The 16,403-nt window shown below is 49.2% G+C and overlaps 1 protein-coding gene across 1 annotated transcript in view; it reads left to right on the top strand.

Annotated features, from left to right (window-relative positions):
• Positions 1–1,335: 1,335 nt before the first annotated feature.
• LOC139826761 (dynein axonemal heavy chain 9-like) overlaps positions 1,336–16,403 on the top strand; it is a gene marked incomplete at its 3' end in the record, with an annotated part of 30,778 nt that continues 15,710 nt past the window's right edge. The window contains exons 1-3 of the mRNA XM_071803151.1: positions 1,336–1,614; positions 2,268–2,426; positions 3,909–4,039. Of these exons, the coding sequence (XP_071659252.1) occupies positions 2,269–2,426; positions 3,909–4,039 (289 nt within the window). The remainder of the gene's footprint in view (positions 1,615–2,267; positions 2,427–3,908; positions 4,040–16,403) is intronic.

Here is a 16,403-nt window from a genome sequence, read left to right as displayed (position 1 = left end):
AGACATGCAGTATTTCTGCAGGGAGCAGATTGTGCCTGGTTTTCATCCTATTTTCCTCTCAAGCTTCACTTGAAGGCAAAAGCAGCGGTGGTGCTGGGTCAGGCAGGTGGGGTGGGTCTGCGTGAAGGTGAAAAAGGTCTTGAATTTCCTGGGGTTGGGGTCGTGTGTTCCTCTGCCCACACTTTGTCTTTATTCGGTGAGGGGTCACAGCTGGTGACCTTGTCCACTTGTTGCTTCACTCCTGCGGTGCCGAAGGGAACACACCTGCTCTGTGGGCTGGGGCTTCATCCTGAGTCCAGTTATCATTTTAACAGTCAGAAAGAAAATGAACGGCTATCATTTGCCTGGTTACAACATCACTGGCATTAGCAGTCCACATGCTTTAAGTAATAGAGACACATCTTGCTAATAATGCAGCTAAAACTGCTAAAGGTGAACTCGTCAGCACCTGCCCGTGTGTTCCCTGGGGTTGTGCTCCCCCTTCCCACGGCTCCCTGGGCACGAAGGTGGCTGGTCGGGTCTTCTTCGGGTCTACAGAGCCAGCCACAGTTCCAAAGAGTCTTCAGCGTCCTGGGACAGCACCATGGAGGTGCTGAGCTGCTTTATTCCGTTTCAATTTTATGTCCATTTGCAGCTATTTTTATGCCTTTAGTCACCTCCCCCCCTCCCCTACCCCCACCCTGAGTCCAGTAACACAAAGGGCTGTTGTTTGTCACTAGGGACAACCTGGCTTTGTTAGGCTGTTGCCACAGGCTGGTCCCAGTGCAGAGCCAGCCAGGATAGGTGACAGACACGGTGTTGCTGTCACAGCTCAAACAAGCCAAAAGCAGCTCAAATCTGGGCAAACCCCGACCAGCCCCACAACCCCATGCTGCCGGGTCAGTAAAAGTGCTGATAAAGGCAAAGCTCCTGTTTGGTGGGCTGCAGCTGGGACCTGGGGGACCCTCACCACCAGTGTATCCCAGGGGGTACCAGCAGACCTTCCCTTGCAGCACACTGAGCTCAGCCCAGCCCTGGCAGGCTCAAAGGGCAGCCTGACGGCTGTGCCCATGGGCAGGGACATGGGGACCAAGCACCGGGGACAGTTGTGAGGGCAAGGGACAGCAGCCCATGGGGCCATCTCCAGTTGCGGGCTTGAAAGGCTGGGAGAGCCTGGGGATGGGGCTGCTCACTTTGCCTACTGGCTTCCACCCTCCTTGGCTGCTTGGATTTGGGGAAAAGGGTGTTCTGCTGTATAAAGTGGGCCTGTAGAGATGCCCATTCATCATCAGCTGCCTCTATTTCACATGGGAACTGCTTGAGACAGCAATGAATATGGGTCTCCAGGCTTGGCCAAGCACAGACCTCAGAGCCTGGTGGCCTGTCCGTCTCCTGCTGCACTTTTTTCTCCATTGGTCTTCCGTGACTCCCGCTGTAGGTGATCGTGCCCATCCTAACGAACAAGAAGAACCATCAGGGCTGGCCACAAGTGGTGTCACAAGACATCGTGCGTCATGTCCACAACCTCAAAAGTACCATTTTCACAGTTGTTGGCCAAGTAGACGGCAAGACCTTGCTGCCTCTCCCAGCTGGCTCAGAGGGAATTGAGGACATTGATCTGGAAAATGAGAAATCGTGAGTACCACCCCAAAATAACAGGTTCTGGAAGGTCCAGAGAAGCAGATGCGTTTGTACATCAAGTTGTCATCGTGTCTGGGCTGCGTGCGTGCCCCTGTGGAACCCCAGGAGATGTGTGGGTGCAGTGGAATGAATCACTCCTCAGACAGGACGTGGTGCGGGTGGGATTTTGTGAGAAGTTACTGCTTCCAAGGCAGTGGGGTGACCTGTCCTCAGCTTCCCAGCCCACTTGGTGGTGTTTCTTGCTGAATTAAGTGAGTTAATGACTGCAGGGATGTAGAATATTTTGAGGGAGAATGGTATGGGGAGAGAGAATCTTGCTGGATGTGTGAGTCTCCAGGTCAGATCCTGAACCTGAATGGATCTGATGTGACAATGACTGGCTGTGCAGAGAGGTGGCGACTGGCTCTTCATTTCCACCATTCACTTTATGAACAGTGTTGTTGCCCACACTGCTGCAGACATTCAGCCATTTTCTCCAGAGTGTAATTCCTATATTAAACCAGTGACAAAATCTTATGGGGTTTGATTGTTTTGTGGTTTTGAAATGTGAAACCCTGTAAAATCCAGCTGCCCACACGGCCATTGGAAGTAGATCCAACTGAGCAATGCACATCAACAAAGTTAATCACGTACTCTGTTTACTACAGCATGGAACGGATAGATAAATCTCTGGTGTATGCCATGGAGTCGGCCATCATAGACTGGAGCCACCAGATCCAGGAGGCACTGAAGAAAGAGTCTTCAGAGCCTCTCCTGCAAGGCAGCAATCCGAACCCGAAGGTGGAGCTGGAGTTCTGGAAGAACAGGTACCCAGAGCAGCCTGGCCAGTGCATGGTGCCCTGTGGTGCTGGTTTTGTGTAGAGGGAGAGTGCTGGTGGTGGAGCTGCTAATTCCATGAGTTGAGAAGAACAGGCCACTTGGGGTTCATGTAGGCTTCAACTAAGGAAAATTGCTCCCGCACAGAAAATCATCATGATCTGCAAAGTGCCTGGGAGGTCACTGGGCAGCTGGCTGTGTTTTAACTTAGCCCCACCACAGGGGCTACACCTCAAGGGACTTTTTTCAGAAATGCCCTTTACAGGATCCCAGGCTGGTTGGGCTGAAGGGACCTCTGCAGATCCCCCAGTCCAAGCCCTGCTCACGCAGGGTCACAGAGCAGATCACACAGGTGGGTCCAGGCGGGTTCGAATGTCTCAGAGAAGGAGACTCCACACCCGCTCTGGGCACTCTTTCGTCACTGTTCACTAGGAGCCATCCACAGGAGTAATTGCTGATGGACACCTGCTGGGGGCTGTCTGGAAATGGTGCATCTCAGCTGGCTGCTGTTCATCTGTCAGGGCCAGAGGGGCTTTAGATGCTCAGGAGCCTGGGAGTGGTATTTCCTCCTGCCCTTTGAAAACCTTTGTGCTGTACTGGTTCAGGCTGACTCGGGGCAAAGCCCTGCTGGCTGGAGAGCTGTTGCTAATGCCTGCAGAAACACGATGGCTTTTTTTCAGCGATGTTCTGTCAGTAGCAGAGCTGCTGTCATGCTGAACTCAGCACTTTCTGTCCTGTAGGGTTTGTCTGTGCCTCATGCAGCTTTCTCCCATTTCCACAGTCCATGTGTAGCTGGAGGAAGCCCTGAATCAGGCCCAGGGGAAACAGATGATGTTGGGGGACAGCTGATGGCCCAGTGTAGGTGGGTAACATGGCCACCAGCATCCTGGTGTGCATCAAGAACAGTGTGGCCAGCAGGCCCAGGGCAATGACTGTCCCACTGTACTCAGCGCTGGGGAAGCCAAACCTCAAATCAGTTTTGGGCCCCTCAGGCCAAGAAAGACCTTGAGGTAGTGGAGTGAGTTGAGAGAAGGGAATAGAGCTGGTGAGGGGCTGGAGCACAAGTGTGATGGGAGTGGCTGAGGGACCTGGGGGGTTCAGCTGGAGAACAGGAGCTGAGGGGAGACCTTCTGATCTCTGAACTGCCTGAAAGGAGCTTGGAGCCAGGGGGGGTCGGGCTCTGCTCCCCAGGAACAAGCGCCAGGATGAGAGGAAACGGCCTCAAGTTGCGCCAGGGGAGGCTGAGGTTGGATATTAGGAAACATTTCTTCCCAGAAGGGGTTGTGAAGCATTGGAACAGGCTGCCCAGGGCAGTGGTGGAGTCACCATTCCTGGAGGGGTTGGACAGTCACAGAGATGACATTCTCAGGGACACGGGGCAGTGCCAGGGGTTAGGTTATGGTTGGACTCGATGATCTTGAGGGTCTCTTCCAACCAACTGATTCTGTGATTCTGTGTCTCGGTTGCTGTAGGTGTGATGACCTGGAATGCATTTACAACCAGCTGACAACGAGGAAGGTCAGGAACATGATGGAGCTGCTGGAGAGAGTTGAGAGCAGCTACATCCCAGCCTTCAAAACCATGCTAATGGATGTTGAGGCAGGTGAGATGCTGGGGCAACTTTACCACAGTGCTGGCTTCTGGCCTTTCTTCATGGCCTGGTGTGACTGATTTCAAGCCAAATCTTTCTAGTTTGTGAATTGAGACTGGGCTGCTTGTGCTTGAGTCTAGGCTTTTGTTTCCAGGCTGGGACAAGCTCCATCGCTGGTCTGTTGAGCCAGACTCTTGCCAAAGTTCAGGGTGAATGGGTTTGGGAATTTATTCTGCTGTAATAAAGTGTTTGCATTACTCTAACAGGACTCACCTCAACTTCCACCAGCTCCTCTGGTGTTATTATGCAGGAATGGGAGTTCAGACTAAGAGGACAGATCTTGTACCTAAGACTGCTTTGTTAGAGCGCTGCTTCTCAGGCTTTGGCCACTGCAGCCCGAATTTCCTTGCTTTGCTTTGCTTAGGGGAGTTGAGCGCAGCCCAAGGAAATATTGCAAATCCCTGTCTGTAGTGAAAAACAGTGTAGTCCTGCTGGTCTGTCCCTGCAGACCAACACAGCTGGACATCCATGTCCAACCCAGCTGCTCTCTGGCACAATGAAACCATCTAGACTGTGTTAGCTGTGCACGTGCTGGCAGAAAACACTGTTCTTCACCACTTCACGTGCAAACATTGAATCTCTTAAGGATCTGTGTCACACTCTGCATTGTGCAGTTTAAATGGGCTGGAGAAACACCCCTTATATAAGGAGCCAAGGGTTCATTGTTAAACTAATTAATACTTTAAGGGTTTAATCAAAATACAACAAATATTTGGTTTTAATCCGGCTACAGCGATACTAACCCTAATTGGATAATTTGGACTATAATTGTTAATTTCCATTACAGCGCAGTTCAGATTTGTGTGCACCTGCTTTTAAGTCTCTGCCCCTTTCCCTGGCATTGTACTGGTGTGGCTGCTGTTGGTGGATTTGCTGGGAGGGTGATGCTGATAGTGGGAGTCTCTTCTTCTTGGTCTTGGGCCTTAGGGGTTATTTTTGCATGCATTCAAGCACTTCTGTCACTTCTTGTTGGTCCACAGGTTTAATTGCACAACGATCTGGTTTTATTAATGCTTGCGCTCTGGGGTAATTCTTCAGGGTAAAACCACACAGCTGTACAGAGCTAAGCTAAAGCTTTCGACGAGTCAGACATCAGTTGCTTTACTGTTGACAGGTTTTCTATTACAGTCAGGACTAGTGGGGCCGTCGTCATCTGCCCACTGGACAAGGAGTTGCTTGAGCCAAAACTGAGCTAAAAAGGGCTCAGGCCAAGGCTGTACAGCCTGTCGTGCTGTACAGCAAGGCCATGGCTCACAGCCATGGCAGCACTGTATTTTTGGTGCTGTTGGGCAAATTCCGTGTGACTTTTTAGCAGTTGTGGACTCAGGCTCTCCACGAAGCCCTGTCCCAGCTCCCTGTCCCCTGCCATCACATCAGCTTATTTCTGTTCTGGTTACTGCCGCAGGTGAGTGATGTTCACGAGTGAGTGACCTGCAGCACACAGGTGGCTGAGGGTGCTCAGTGCTTGTCAGGACAGTTTCTTTTCCCAGGCACTTTTCCATGTGGTGAGGCCAGCACCTAGCTGGGAACCCAGCACACCGCAGCTGGGTGGTTCTTACCGCTTCTCACGTCTCTCAACACAGCTTTGACTGAAGCTCAGGACGTTCACCTGCACCTGACACCCCTCAAGCGCCGCTTGGAAGACGTAGAGAGGGTTGAGTTCAGCGAGGTGAAGCCTTTCCTGCTCCCCCTGCTCCACGTGGTGTGTTTGATCTGGGTCACCTCCAAGCACTACAACATGCCCGTGCGGATAGTGGTGCTGCTCCAGGAGATCTGCAACCTTCTCATTGAGCAGGTCTGTGGCTGTGATGCCTGTGTTTGCAGTCCCCTGTGTCCCCTCTCCCCTTCTTCCTATTGTCCTTCCCTGGAAAAGTGATTCTTTAGGCAACATTTAACTTAATAAACAGGTTCAAATGTGTTCAACACAAGAAGTCCTTGTTTTCCATGATGGCAGAAGTGACCTCTCAGGTGTGATTTTGCTCTTCCAGGCCCTGGTGTACCTGTCTCCAGAAGACCTTCTGAAAGGGGACATGGAGGAGAGCCTGGGCAAGGTGCGAATGGTGCTCGGTATCCTGAACATGTTCAAAGAGGCATTTGAGGAGAGAAGGGAAAAACTGCACATGTATTATGAACCAGGCCAAGAAGTGAGGGAGTGGGACTTCAGCTCCACGATGGTGTTTGCGAGGCTGGACACCTTCCTGAAGAGACTGGAGATGGTGGAGGTGAGACTCTGGTCTTGAAAAACATTGCAAACCGTCAGGAGAACTCTGTAGCCAGGAGATCACTTGCTGGCATCTTTCCTTTCTATAGCTTCACCTGATACCAGGGAATGGGGCCACTCTTTTGCTGTTAGGTCTCCTGTTACAGCGAGTCTAAGACTGTGTTTTACTATGTCCTGCTCAGTGCATATGTAAGCTGGTCAGGTTGATAGGTGTGTTTTTTGCTCTCAGGAGTCCCGTTGGACTCCTTGCTCCTGTTGGGGCAAGAAAAGGAGGATTACTGGAGGTGTGGTTTGCACAGCTGTAAATAAAGCAATGTAATCTCCCAGGTCTCCTGGTGCCATCAGAGACAGATTTAGGTTATGGTTGGACTCAGTGATCTTAAGGGTCTCTTCCAACTGAAATGGTTCTATGATTCTATGACACCCTAGAGCTGGGTCCTGCCTGTCTTGGAGAGGCCAGATGGCAGGATCCCCTTGGCTGTGCCACGTGGGCCTGGGGAGGAGCAGGGACACGTTCCTCACCAGGTTGTCCCTTCGCATCCTCATAGTCCATCAAACTGGGGTGCTGTGGCTCAGGGGTGTCCCTGTTTGCCAGATCTGTCACCTGAGGCAGGGACATTGGGGTGTCATCCCTGAGCTCCCAGTGTGGCCAAGGGCTCCTTGAGCCACAGGAGATGTTCTGCAGAGAGCAGGTCTGAGTGTGAATGTGGGAGCTCCCTATGCTCTCCTTACCACATGGCTGTGTCTGGAGACCACAGACATACAGACACCATATGTACCTGTTATACAGACACTGTATATACCTCTTATACAGATACTGTATGTACCTCTTGTACAGACCTTGCATGTACCTGTTATCTCTCACGTGGCTAACCACACACATTCATCTGCTCTCCACACACATCCCAAATGAATTTCTTTGTTGATTGTTGCTGCGTTCTCAGTGTGTAGGGTTGGATGGCCAGTGTACAGGTTGCTGGTGTTTGCAGTTTTACTGCTTTAAATGTGCCATATACTTTTATGTGTTCCTTAATTAACTATGTTGAAAACTGTCATGGCTGGTGCCTATTTTAAAAGTATTCATAATGATGGTTTCCAGTAGGGTTTGATGTGAAATAAACCAAATTATGCTGGTCAGTGTAGAGAGGAATATAAATAGACACAGGAATAACTGCAGGTTATCATGAGGACAGTGTTGGTGACAGGTTTACTGGGACCCTGTAAAGGCTCTGGGGCACTGACTGCTGGGATTCCATGGATGCCATGGGCACACTGTGGATATGGGCTGCAGACAAAAGCCAGTGGGGAGGTTTTGAGCTGGGGCACTGTGCGTTTTGACCAGTGTCTGTTTCCTCCTTCCGTGGCTGTCCCACACTCCAGGGACAGTAGAAGCTGCAGTATCTGGAGTCAGAGGGAGAGCCTGCGGAGTGAGCTGTAAAACAATAATTAAAAGCATAGTGCACACCAGCCTGTTAATGAGGAAAACTGCTGCATCTCTCTCCGTCTCAATTTCCCCTCATCACTTCATTTCAAGCAACCTTGCAAGACAAAGCAAGGGACAACTGGTATTTCCACATTATTTTTTTGCCTTACTAGGTATTTGTTCAAGCGGATGTGCTGGTGTGTCGAAGTGAATATGAATGCATATGTGCATTTGTTTTCGAATTTTCATAAAAGCTGCAGTTACACTGGTGCATGGGTAGCCCGTGAGCACGTGAAGAGGGAAGGATCCCTTTCCTTTGGTTCGTTGCACTGTTTCATATTACGTGTCTGTGGTAAAACCTGCTGCCCTGCTCGGGTGGCCCCAGGACAAGTGCAAGCAGAGAGTGGCCACCAGTACATTCCTGTGCACATTTCTCCTGGTCCTCTGAGACAATGGATGTTCAACCAGCCCTTACTTGGCCCTACCTAGGGAGACAGATGAGGTGGGATGGCAGCAGAGCTGCCCAGTGCTGCCACCACCACTGGGGGAGCGGGACATTTTCCCAAGAGGTGACACTGCCAGGCTGCAGAGGATGGGAAGGGAAGGGAAGGACCCGTGTGCCACCTCAGCAGAGAGGGCCAGCGGGGCAGGTGCTGCAACACCCACTTGGACACGTGGAGGTTTGACTGCGCAGGAGCTTTGGACAGTTTGGGTACCTGTAAATATTAGAAATCTGTCCTTGGTTAATACCTATAAAATTGGGATTCTTAGCTATGCTGGATGACATATAAGAGTCTCATATCCTGCTTTGGATCTGTCCTTTAAATACACTTAAAAGCGATTTTACAGTTGTCATGGTATTTCTAGTGGCTGCAGCAGGTCTCACTGGGCAGGGACGTGTTATGAGCAGCCACTGATGCTCAGGACAGGCAGATCAGGCTCCCCCCTTCCCATCCCTGCCACCCAGCCTGAGCACCAGCGCTGTGCTTGGGAAGGTCCCTCAGCAAGTGCAACTCTGTCGTGACAACTGTTGTCATCTTCTTTTGTCAACATCATGACCTGTGTCTCCCTCCGTTGACTTTGAAGGATCTCCTGGCAACTTCCTTGGACTTGATGAAGCTGGAGAAAATTGAATTCAGTGGGATTAAAGGGAAGACCCTGGGCCAGCAGGTCCTGGACATGTATGAGGAATTCCAGGAGGCATACAAGGTGTTTTCAGAGCGAACCTATGACTGTCTTGACCTGACCAACACGGTAGGTGGGACCAGTTTGCGGGAACATCAGGAACATGTGCATGTTTCCAAAGCAGCAGTTTCCTGCTATCTTCTTCCCAGCTCTTTCCTCCTTTCATTATGATCTGATCTGGTACTGGAGGGAACAGGGAGCCGCTGGCCTTTCCTGCAGAGATTTGGGACTTCTTGCACGTCTATATCTAACATATCTTGCTAGATCAGCACCTTAGATCAGTGCAGCTGGGAAACTGGGATTTCCATGAGTTATGCACAAGCTTTTGCTGTACATGGTGCTTGCTGAGGTATAAGAGCTATACCAACACCCACATCTCTTTGCTTTCCTGCTCTTGGTATTTACCATGTTTCCCCAAAAATAAGACCTACCCCAAAAACAAGCTATAGCATGATTTTTCAGGATGCTTGAAATATGAACCCTATTCAAAAAATTAGCCCTAGTTACAGTTCATAAAAAAGTCAATATAAATAGGGTCCAGGCAGCTATACATGTAAAAAAGTAAGCATCTTTTGCAGCAAAAATTAATATAAGACTCTGTCTTAGTTTTGGAAAAACAAGGTAGTTTGCCTGATGAGGGCCAACTCAGATCATCTCTGGGATGTGTTCGCTCCTGCCTAGATGAACACATGGCATCTGGGGCTCTCAGAATTCAAGGATGCTCTATTTTATTATCAGTAGTGCTTTAATTAAAGGAATATTCCCAGCCCTCTGGGACCTGCCTGGTGTGGGGATGGGTGGCTCGTGCTTTGCTTCCTGCAGCTCCCAGTCCATCTCTGCAGGGGGTGGCACGTCCCCAGTGTTTCTTGCTGGAAAGCTGCTTGCTCCATAGCACCCCTCCTTCAGCAGGGCAGGCACAGAGGAGAGGTGACAGTGGCTCTGCAGGAGGTGGCTTGGGTTTGGTGACCCCATGGCCATTTGTGTGACTCTGAGTCATGTTTGTTCTTTCAGTGCTCTAGTTTTGCACCCTCTGCCACTGCTGGAGCCGTTTTTTTTAGCTAAAACATGGCATCTGGATCTGCTGGAGCTCAGCAGTAGCAATAGTAAAAGCTATTTCCTTGCACTTTGTCCTTTGGAAAAGAGACACATGACCTCATTTTTAGTGGTTTTGTCCAAGCTAGAACAGAAGGACTGTCACGGACTGTCAAGTTCAGTCTTTGATTTGGACTCTTTTACGTGTAGGAAAACAAATATAGATGTTACTCTTGAAGTTCAAAGGATTTATTACAATTGAAGCAAGAAAAGCAGTGCAAGAAGATGATGGAAATTACAGAAACCCAGTACTGTTGAGTTTGAAAAGGACCTCTGGAGATCACCCAGTCCACCTTCCCTGCTCAAAGCAGGCTCAGCTAGAGCAGGACTGTGACTGGTCAGGTGAAATATCTCCAAGATTACCTATGTCCAAGTGTGGAGACTCCACAGCCTCTCTGGGCAACCTGTGCGAGTGTTTTGAAACTGCCTCACTCACAACCAGCTCACCATGGAACCACAGGCTTGTTTTGACTTGAAAGTAGGTTGGATTTGGGACTCAGCAGGTGCATCCGTGGGTTTTCTGGATGATGGTGTGGTCTTCAGGCCAAGTGGTGGGGGAGAGGGTGTGGAAATAGTCCATCTTGCCTGTAGGCTGAAGATAGTGCCATGTGGGCTGTGGAAAGCCCTCAGGACCAAAGGGTCCCTCCCAGAGAAAGGGCCAACATCTCAGCCATGGGACAGCACAGAAATGTTCTCAAGCTTCGTGAGGACTTTGCCACGTTGCGATGGCTGAAGATTGGCCAGAGGAGTGGCTTAGTTCACGGTGAATAAGAGAGGGCATCTCTGGATCGAGGAGTTACAGGTACCTTCCTAGTGCCATCTTGCAGCCTCACAGCTTGTGTTTTGCCTTTGTGCAGGACTTTGAGCAGGATGCCTTTGGTTTCCAGCAGAAAGTAGAAGACATGGACCGTCGGCTGGGCACCATTTTCATCCAGGCTTTTGATGACGCCTCCAACTTGGACCACGCCTTCAAGGTTTGTTTATCGCTCCCTTGCTCTTCCCTAAAAGGGAAATCAGGGCACCCGGCTCGGTGAGAATCACGCTGAGGAGACCAGGCGGTGCTGGAGCCACAGGCACATGGGGCTGGTGTTTGCTGGTGGGACAGTGGGACTTGTAGCTTTTGGGCTGCTCTTGGTTTGGGATGCTCAGGCTGGTGGGTCCCTCACAAAGCTTTTGGATGCCAGGAGATATATTTGTGTCTCTCTCTGCAAGTTGGGGGAAATCATGCTTTTTCTAGGATTTCCTGGTGAGAATTGATATTGTTAGTATCAATTTGTTAATATTATTAATACATGGGTCTGTTTCAGTTTTGGAAACAGGTTTTCTAGAAACAAAGCTGGTTTATTTATCAATTAATCTATCTTGCAGAAATAATAAATGGTATTTTTTTAAAAAAATCAATATAAGCATTTGTAGAAAAGCCTTTAGCAAGTGACAGTGTTTATCTTTGTAAGTTTTTTGAAAAAAATAGAAAATCTTGAAGCATTTGAAGAACAACAGTTGGAATGTGGTCCAACCCCAGAGAAAGTCGGAGAGGCCCCGTAACAAAGGGAGCAAATTTCCTTTTTCCAAAGTGCCCATCGGTGCGGACAGTATTGAAGCCTCTGGGCTGGGGAGGAAGGTCCCAGCTGATCTCTCTGCAGGAGTCGGGGTTGTAAATTTTTCCCCTCTTCTTTTCCTGCGTGTTCACCCCAACAGCTGCTGGACATGTTCGGGAGCCTTTTGGAGCGACCGGTAGTCGCTGCAGATGCTGCTGGCAAATACTCCGTCCTCATCAGCATGTTCAGCAGGGCCCTGGACCACGCCAGGCTGATCTACTCCCGGCACATCCAGGCAGAGCTGAAGCTCGGTAGGTAGAACGTGCTGAGTAAAATGGGTTTTGCAGGGAGTTTGATTGAGATTAATTTGGGGGGGAAATGATTTATTTTTCTAAGGAACCCAAAACTTTACAAATTGCAGATGTTTTCAGCCTCTGTAGCTCCTAGTGGCAATGGAAATGCCTGGGAAAGCTCTGTTCTTAGTATTAAAGCGAATAATTGGTTAGGAGTAAAAATACCCTTTTTCAAATGTGTATGCATGATATGTGACTGGGAATGGAGACACATGCTGAGCTTTTCTCCCAGCGAGGCTGTGACAGGAGGTTTCTCTCCACGTTTGTGTGCTGCCTCCAACACCCCATGGGACCTGCAAACCCACTCATGTGCTCCTCAGAATGAATTTATTTTGTTTCCCTTACAATGCTTAAAATGCAAAGTATGCGAGTGGGACTTTGTAACCAAGGGTTTAATCAGCCTTTTCCAAGTTTATTATTCCCCGTGACTGTTGGCACAGGGGGGAATGGGTGGATTTCTATCAGATTATGAGGATTCAAGTGTGTCATTTTGAACAATAACCTATTTACTTGCCTCAGAAAGATCATACTGGAACGAGACAAGTCCTGGACTGGAGAGAATCATGGAGAGAATCATTTGCTGTGAATTTGTGGTTATTGTTCTGTGGCTGTTAGATAAGACGGACAGAAGTAACTCCTGGTCAGAAATCCCTATGTCAGTGTTTGTGAGGGGCGGGGAATGTGTCCCAGGCAAGGGACACCTCACATCAGCTCAGGTTTGGACATAGTCTGGGCTTCTCGTTCGATCTCAGCTCCTTATTCAAGATCCAGAGGCACTCGCCTTGGTCACAGACCTACATCAGTGTGGCAGATGTTGGATTTAAGGAAGGAAGCTGGGAAATCAGAGCAGTTTTCTGCAAATGCGGTTCTGTTGTTGCATCTTTGGGGTTACAAGTGCAGTGTTCAGTCAAATGCTGTTCCAATGTGCCCTCCCCAGGATCCCCCCTGTGCACAAGAACATGCCGCCGGTGGCTGGAGCGCTGCGCTGGGCGCAGGAGCTGCGAGCGCGAATCCAGGTGCCGTTTGATCACTTCAGGCACATCCCACATCTGTGCGTGTCTGTTCCAGCTAAGTTGCTTTATGACCACCTTGCTATCTTCTCTGTAATCAATCTGATTTTCTTTCTGTGGTGAACATTATCCCATGGTTATAGCTGAAATAATTCTTAGTCAAAGAGGTGTGAAGTGGTTGCACTGGTGCTTTTCAGCTTCCTTGTGATCATTATTTTTTTTAAGAAACTCATTAACTGGATTTGTTTTGAAGCGATTAAGAGGCACAGTGGGCTATTCAGCTTTCAGACATAGTTCCCGGGTTGCAATTGAAAGAGGTATCAGAACCTTTCCTGCTGCAATCCCACTCAGCATGTTCTCCAGGACCTCCTCAGCTGCAAGTCCTGGTTCTGGCATCATCCAAACTGTGAATAGCAGAGAAGTGCTGGGCTGGACTCAGCTGAGATGGATCGATGGAGCTGGGTTTGCATGTTGGGGAGCAGACGAGCATTTTGTTGGGCAGAAGAAAACTTTCTCAGCGTTAAACAAAGGAGCCATCTCCCAAGATCAAGGAAAGAAACCAATGCTGGTATATTTATCACCCAAATGCTTGTTATAACGGATGGTGTCAGGGAAGTATGGCCTCATACTCACAGCTGGCACCACGTGAGACAACATTTAAGAGCTCTGTAAGCAAGGCAGTGTTGGACTTATGACAACTGAGGATGTTCCAGGGACTGCACCTGGTAGCTCACAGGAATGGCTTCACGTGTGCTGGTCAGGATTCTGTGTAAATGGATCCACTTTTTTAATGTACTTGACCAAAATAACTTGACCGTCACTGTACCATGTTTGTAACCTTCTCTCACTGTATCTTGCCATTAAGTGTCTTTAAGTGCACAGTTATTCTGCAGCAGCAAAGACATTGGTGCAATGAAACAAACTCTTGGGCTGTTCCCAGCACAGAGCCCAAGTTATCATGTCTGATTTGAACCTAAATGGCAAATTTTTGTCCACCATGAAGGACCCAGATCTGCATTTCACACTGATTTTCTGTCCTCTGTTTAGAGTAGTTAATAACATGCTCTGCAACGGTGGTGACATGATGCTGTTGAAAGGGAAAAAGGATTAAAAAGGAGAAACAAAAGTGGTTTTGCTGGGATTTACTTGGATTTGCTCAGAGGACTTGTTTACTTCCAGCAGGTTTCTCAGCACTTGCCCAGCGGTGACTGCTCAGGCGCTCCTTTTTTCCAGCTTTTGGTTAAGTTAATTCAAGTTTTGTCAATATGTCCTCCAAAATCAACAACCATCTTGAGGAAAACTTGGATACTGTAGATTAAACAGTGGGGAAAAGACAGCATGATAAGAATTCCTCTGGCCTGCTGTTCCCTGGGCTGTACAGCCCTGGCAGCGTGGCCAGGGCTCTGCCTCCCGCACTCTGGGACACCTTTGCTCTTCGGTTTGAGGGGCATGAATTGGGCACCGCCAAGAGCTTCATCTGCCGGGAGCCACACTCTGCTTCTTTCTGTGCCTCTTTGACCTCAGAAAGTGGTGGCTGGTGAGCAGAGGTTGCCCTGCTCTGTGCAAACACCGGAGCATTGAGTATGTTACGGAGACCAGTGTTCCTCCAGCAGCTCTGGGCCCTTGTTCTTCCCCCAGGACGTGGTTCTCATTTGCCAGTTGCCATGCAAACACCCGCAAAAGGGCGCACTGGGGCTTGGAGAGCTTTTGTGCAGTGAAATGGTTTTGGGCGATACGGTGGGGTTGGAATGTAAGATCCCCAGCCAGGCTCTGCCTGCAAGGTGGTGGGTGGTTTTGGGAAGGGGTAAATAGAGACTGCAGCCTCACAGGGCTAAATGTAACGCTGAGCTTGTCTGTTGTGCCACCAGCTGCTTGGACTCTGCTGAAGGAAGAAGGGTGATAGAGAAGTATGAAGAAATGATCCAGCTGCTCGACAGGTAAGTGGTGGCTCAGGCACGACTGTAACTATATGAAAAAAAGCCAAACCTTATAGAATCATAGAATTGTTTTGGTTGGAAGAGACCCTCATGTCCATCCATTAACACAACCCTGGCACTGCCCCGTGTCCCTGAGAACCTCGTCTCCACGTCTGTCCACCCCTCCAGGGATGATGACTCCACCACTGCCCTCGCAGCCTGTTCCAATGCCCGACAGCCCTTTGGGGAAGAAATGTTTCCTAATATCCAGTCTGAACCTCCCCTGGTGCAACTTGAGGCCATTTCCTTCTCCTTCTCTAAACCACCTTTCAGCACATTTGCAAGCCCAGGGCCTGAGAATGTCTCTTTCTAAGCCAGAAGGAGTTTTGTGATGAGAGAGGAGGAGGAATCCTTTGCTACACACCACAGTCTTTCTGTGATATCTTGAAATGAGGAGTTTGCATGGGAGGGACAGGGGCTGTGCAGCCCAGCAGAAATGTTGGAACGAGATTCTTTTGGATGTAGGAGATGCTGTGGTAGAAAACCTGAGCTGACCAGAAGTCTCAATCCACTTGTGCCCATTCACAGTGTACTTACCGTGGCTGTAATGTGTGTATTCCACAAGTGGGAGTGGGATTCGTTGCACCTCACTTAATATCTTAATGTTTGATGCTAAAACTGAACTGATTGCTCTGAGCTTTTGAATGTTTGTCCCCAAATTTGAATCCTCTGCTAAGAATGGTACTTGGGGGATCTTTGTTTTCCTGACTTGATGCTGTCACTGGTTTTCAGGTGTTTGTCTTTGAAGCCAAGATCTTTATGGAGGTGGTGTGGGTGGGTTTTAAATAGTCCTTGATGTTCTTCAGCCCTCAGAAGTGGACTTGGCTTTTATTTGGTTATATGTCTTGGTGTGCGGGCTTGGCAGCTACGTGGTGGATGTTTTAATTTGTTTGTTTGTTTTTCGGCAGGTATCAGGAGAAGCTCTATGCAGACTGGTCCCAGACAGTCTCTGAAAAATCACAGTACAACCTTACTCAACCGCTTATCCGGCGAGATCCAGAAACCAAACTGATCACAGTTACTTTTGATCCCCAGGTAAGAACTAGCTTTCCTGTCTGCTGGAGGGCACGTCTCCAAGCTGTGCCCCACCGTGCATGGCAAGTCTGGTGGGATCGCTACTAGATCTGTTCTGCTGAGGTCCCTGGAGCATCTGTTATGGGTGACATGAATTAACCATCCCCTTTGTGGGCTCTGTCTCCTGGTAAAATATCAGGATTACAGTTTAAGCAGCGCAGATTGTAATTAAAGCCAGAAAGTCTGTGAGTAGCCAGATGTTAACTGGTGTCAACATCTCCAGAGCAGGTTGGTTTGACGCTGGTGTGGGGAGCGTAGGAGCATCATCCTACAGACGTGGGTTCGTGTTATGTTTACCTGAAATCTGAGCTTCCTGAAAGGGTATAAAAATCCCAGGAAAGGTTTGTTTTGTTACTTCAGTGTTGTGGCTGTTGGATTTCCTTAATTGTGGTGCAGGAGGCTTCCAGTAGGTCTCTGTTCCCTAGGGCTGCCCTCTCCAGCACA

The sequence above is a fragment of the Patagioenas fasciata genome, unplaced genomic scaffold (assembly GCF_037038585.1).
Source record: "Patagioenas fasciata isolate bPatFas1 unplaced genomic scaffold, bPatFas1.hap1 Unplaced_144, whole genome shotgun sequence".
NCBI classification, from domain to species: domain Eukaryota; kingdom Metazoa; phylum Chordata; class Aves; order Columbiformes; family Columbidae; genus Patagioenas; species Patagioenas fasciata.
The sequence above is the reverse complement of the archived record's forward strand: the minus strand, read 5'-3'. Positions and strand labels throughout refer to the sequence as shown.